The 3,490-nt window shown below is 41.9% G+C and overlaps 1 protein-coding gene across 1 annotated transcript; it reads left to right on the top strand.

Annotated features, from left to right (window-relative positions):
• The first annotated feature begins 262 nt into the window (after positions 1–262).
• Positions 263–2,653, top strand: LOC110865722 (protein FAR1-RELATED SEQUENCE 5-like). Its single transcript, XM_022115051.2, has 3 exons — positions 263–1,048; positions 1,114–1,554; positions 1,639–2,653. The coding sequence occupies exons 1-3, from the start codon at positions 319–321 to the stop codon at positions 2,112–2,114; spliced, it is 1,647 nt and encodes a 548-aa protein (XP_021970743.2). The 5' UTR covers positions 263–318; the 3' UTR covers positions 2,115–2,653.
• The last annotated feature ends 837 nt before the right edge of the window (positions 2,654–3,490 follow it).

Below are 3,490 nucleotides of genomic sequence, written 5' to 3'. Positions count from 1 at the left end.
TCCTTAGATGAACTAAAGAAACGGATACAAGAAATAGCAAATGCGGATGGTTTCGTTATTGTCACCCGTCGATCAAAGAAAATCGGGGGAAGAACCGGGAGGGTATGGCTTGAATGTGATCGTGGTGGTGAGCACCAGAGTACAGCAACACTTAGAAAAGCTGGAAGCAAAAAAACCGGTTGCCCGTTTTACCTGCTGGCTGTCCGAAACCACCCGTATGAAACCTGGGAGATAAAAGACGGAACAATTGAACATAACCACGAACTTTGTGAGGACCTGTCGGCCCACGCGTTTGTGCGAAGGTTTACTCCAAGCGAAATGAAACTGATCGAGCAGCTGACAGCTCAAAACATGGAGCCGCGCAAAATATTTCAAACGATAAGGAAGCAGGACCCCGACAGGTTTCATGTTCAGAAAGACGTTCAAAACGTTGTAGCGAAGATTAGAGCCGAACAAAGACAAGGATTGACTCCCATGCAGTCACTAGAAAATGTGCTGATGAAGAACGACTTTATTTACGAGATCCGGGAAGAACCCGGAACAGAGATCGTAACAGAGATCTTCTTTCTTCATCGGGACTCGAGAGTCTTGTGGCGTGCATTCCCCCACGTCATGATGATCGATGCAACGTACAAGACAAACATATACAATATGCCCTTTATCCAGATTGTTGGTATGACGCCTACCAACAAATCGTTTATTATCGCGCATGCCGTTGTTAGTAAAGAACGGGGTGATAACTTTGTGTGGGTGCTTGAGAGGGTTAAGGCAATGTTGGATGAATGTATGGAGCCACGTGTGATTTTAACGGATAGAGACCTAGCCCTTATGGGCGCGTGTGCTAAAGTATTTCCAGACGCCTCCAGGCTTCTTTGCAGGTGGCACATACAACAGAATGTTATGAAGCACTGCAAGGGTGCCTTCACAGACGACGACTGGAAGAAATTTATGTCATTCTGGGGTTCATTGATTGAGTCTCCATCCATACCCATCTACGACTACCACTTGCGCAACATGCGAAAGCGACTTGTGGAGTGCAAACGTTCTAGTAAGTTTTTCTAATAACATACGACTCACCTATGCAAATTTTATTAAATTATTTTTACTTTTTAGGAGTCTTCAAATACGTGTACGATAACTGGCTAAAAGACTATAAGGAGATGTTTGTCTTTGCGTGGACTGATAAGAGGCGCAACTTTGGTAATCGTACTACAAACAGAGTTGAGAGCCAACATGCCAACTTAAAGAGATACGTCGAAGATAGGAGCTCGCTGGACCGTATAGTTGGTTGTGTCCGGGATATAGTTGAGACACAGTTCGGTGAAATAAGGAAGACTTTTCGAGAAAGCATCGAAAAAACAATGAAACACCACAAACACCCGATGTTTCAACACCTACTTGGAAAAGTATCCCACAAAGCCCTTGACTTGTTGCATGGAGAGGCAATTAGGAGGCTAGATGTCTTGGAGCGCTTTAATTCATCATGTGGTTGCCAAATGTGGCACAGCTGTGGGTTGCCCTGTGCTTGTAGGATAGAAAAGTACATGCGTGAAGGTAATAATTGTTGAACGTACAACACTTGTGTGATATATTTCCTTTTTTCATTTTACTTAAACAATATTGTTTTTAACCGTGCAGAGCGTCCGATTCAACTCGAAGACATAGACGTCTTCTGGCGGAAACTTAACTTCCAAAGTTGTAAATTGATAGACGACTCACTTGACGTGGTCGAAGAGCTAGATGTTGTTAGACAACAATTACAGTCGCACCCCCCAGCTCAGCAAAAAAGCCTGCTTTCAAAGATTAAAGCGGTGTTGACTCCAACGAAATCTACCAAGAAACCACCGGTTGTCCAACAAAATACTCGTGGCCGACCAACAACAAAGCAGGTACAAGAAAGGTTGGACGAGGCCTCTCGTATAGATGAAGAATTGAGGAGAAGCTCCTTCGGTGATGCAAACACGTGCTTTGAAGGTTCACGACAAAGTAAGTACGATAAACCTCGCCACAGCTCGTACGTTCCGTCTCAGGCCTCACAACAGTCGGTTATAAGGTCCCAAAAACCCAAAGCGACCCTAAGCCGTTCAAAGAGTTCTAAGAAGAAAGAGACATGAGATGATCACGGTTTTCCTTTAATCATTGGGGACGAGTACGTGGGAATCATCGAACGGTTTAAGTCTGACATTCCGCCAGTGTTCCATCCGTACGTCTCGTGCATACGAGATGTGATGCCGGACGGTCATTGTGGGTTTCGGTCTGTGGCTGTGGGCTTAGGGATGGATCAGAGTTCATGGGGGCTTATTAGGAGGGACCTTGTCCAAGAAATGGATCAGAACGAATCGATCTGGTTCCCAATATTTGAAGCATGGGCTGATGGTTATTTTCACACGCATCGTCAGGGCCTAATTTGGGATTCAGTGGCCGGTTGTGGGGAGAATCACTGGATGGACTTCCCCTTTGCAGGACTTCTTATTGCACAAACGTACGGTATCGGGGTGCACCTGTTAACGACAACCATGGGTGCGAGTTCCACTTACTTCCCAATACTAAGTCCTCCGGCTAATCAACAACCATTATTCATAACGCTTACACATGTTAACGAGAACCACTTCATACATGTTAAGCTGGAAGGGGATTATCCTATGCCACCAGCACATGGGCTATGGTTGACCCACCGAAGACCCCATACAGAACAATGGGAAGATATGTACTTGCCACGTCTAGAATGGTATACATCGATAATGAATCCTCGGCCAAGATCAAACCCCAGTCTTAATTACATAGATAGTTACACGGAAGAATGATTTTTGTAATTAATAGTATTTTATTGTAATTAATAGAATTTTTTTGTAATTATTAGTATTTTATTGTAATGAATAGAATTTTTTTTAATTATTAGTATTTTATTGTAATTAATAGTATTTTTTTTGTAATTAATACTATTTTTTTGTAATTAATAGTATTTTTTTGTAATTAATAGTATTTTTTTTTTGTAATTAATAGTATTTTTTTGGAATTAATAGTATTTTTTTGGAATTAATAGTATTTTTTTAAATTTTTCTACAAAAAAATACAACTATACGCTTCGTATAGGACTAGACGCCTCGTATAATATTGCACAAAAGACCATTTAGCCCCTGATATGCCCCCAATCTAGGCTTATTCCAGGGGCTCAAAGGTAATTTTACTCCAACCAGACGCCTCGTACAGACCTGTACGGGGCGTCTGTTTGAGCGGGATTTTGAAAATTCAATTTTTGAATATCTGAAATTCAAAATTTGAATTTTTTGAAAGTGGACGCTTCGTACAGACCTGTACGAGCCGTCTGTTTGAGCGGTTTAAATTTGAATTTTGAATTTGAATTTTGAAAAGCTTTTTGGTTAATTACTATTTTACCCCTGATATGCCCCCAATATAGCCACTAAGCAGGGGCTCAAAGGTAATTTCAAAGATGGACGACTCGTACAGGTCTGTACGAGGAGTACAGTTG

Source organism: Helianthus annuus, chromosome 6, assembly GCF_002127325.2.
Source record: "Helianthus annuus cultivar XRQ/B chromosome 6, HanXRQr2.0-SUNRISE, whole genome shotgun sequence".
NCBI classification, from domain to species: Eukaryota; Viridiplantae; Streptophyta; class Magnoliopsida; order Asterales; family Asteraceae; genus Helianthus; species Helianthus annuus.
The sequence above is the reverse complement of the archived record's forward strand: the minus strand, read 5'-3'. Positions and strand labels throughout refer to the sequence as shown.

Excerpts from the sequence above, each read along its gene's own strand:
- LOC110865722 (XM_022115051.2), top strand. The coding sequence starts at position 319 with ATGAAACTGATCGAGCAGCTGACAGCTCAAAACATGGAGCCGCGCAAA. Across the intron at positions 1,049-1,113 it reads TGTGGAGTGCAAACGTTCTA|GAGTCTTCAAATACGTGTAC; the intron begins GTAAGTTTTTCT and ends TTTACTTTTTAG. Across the intron at positions 1,555-1,638 it reads AGAAAAGTACATGCGTGAAG|AGCGTCCGATTCAACTCGAA; the intron begins GTAATAATTGTT and ends TTAACCGTGCAG.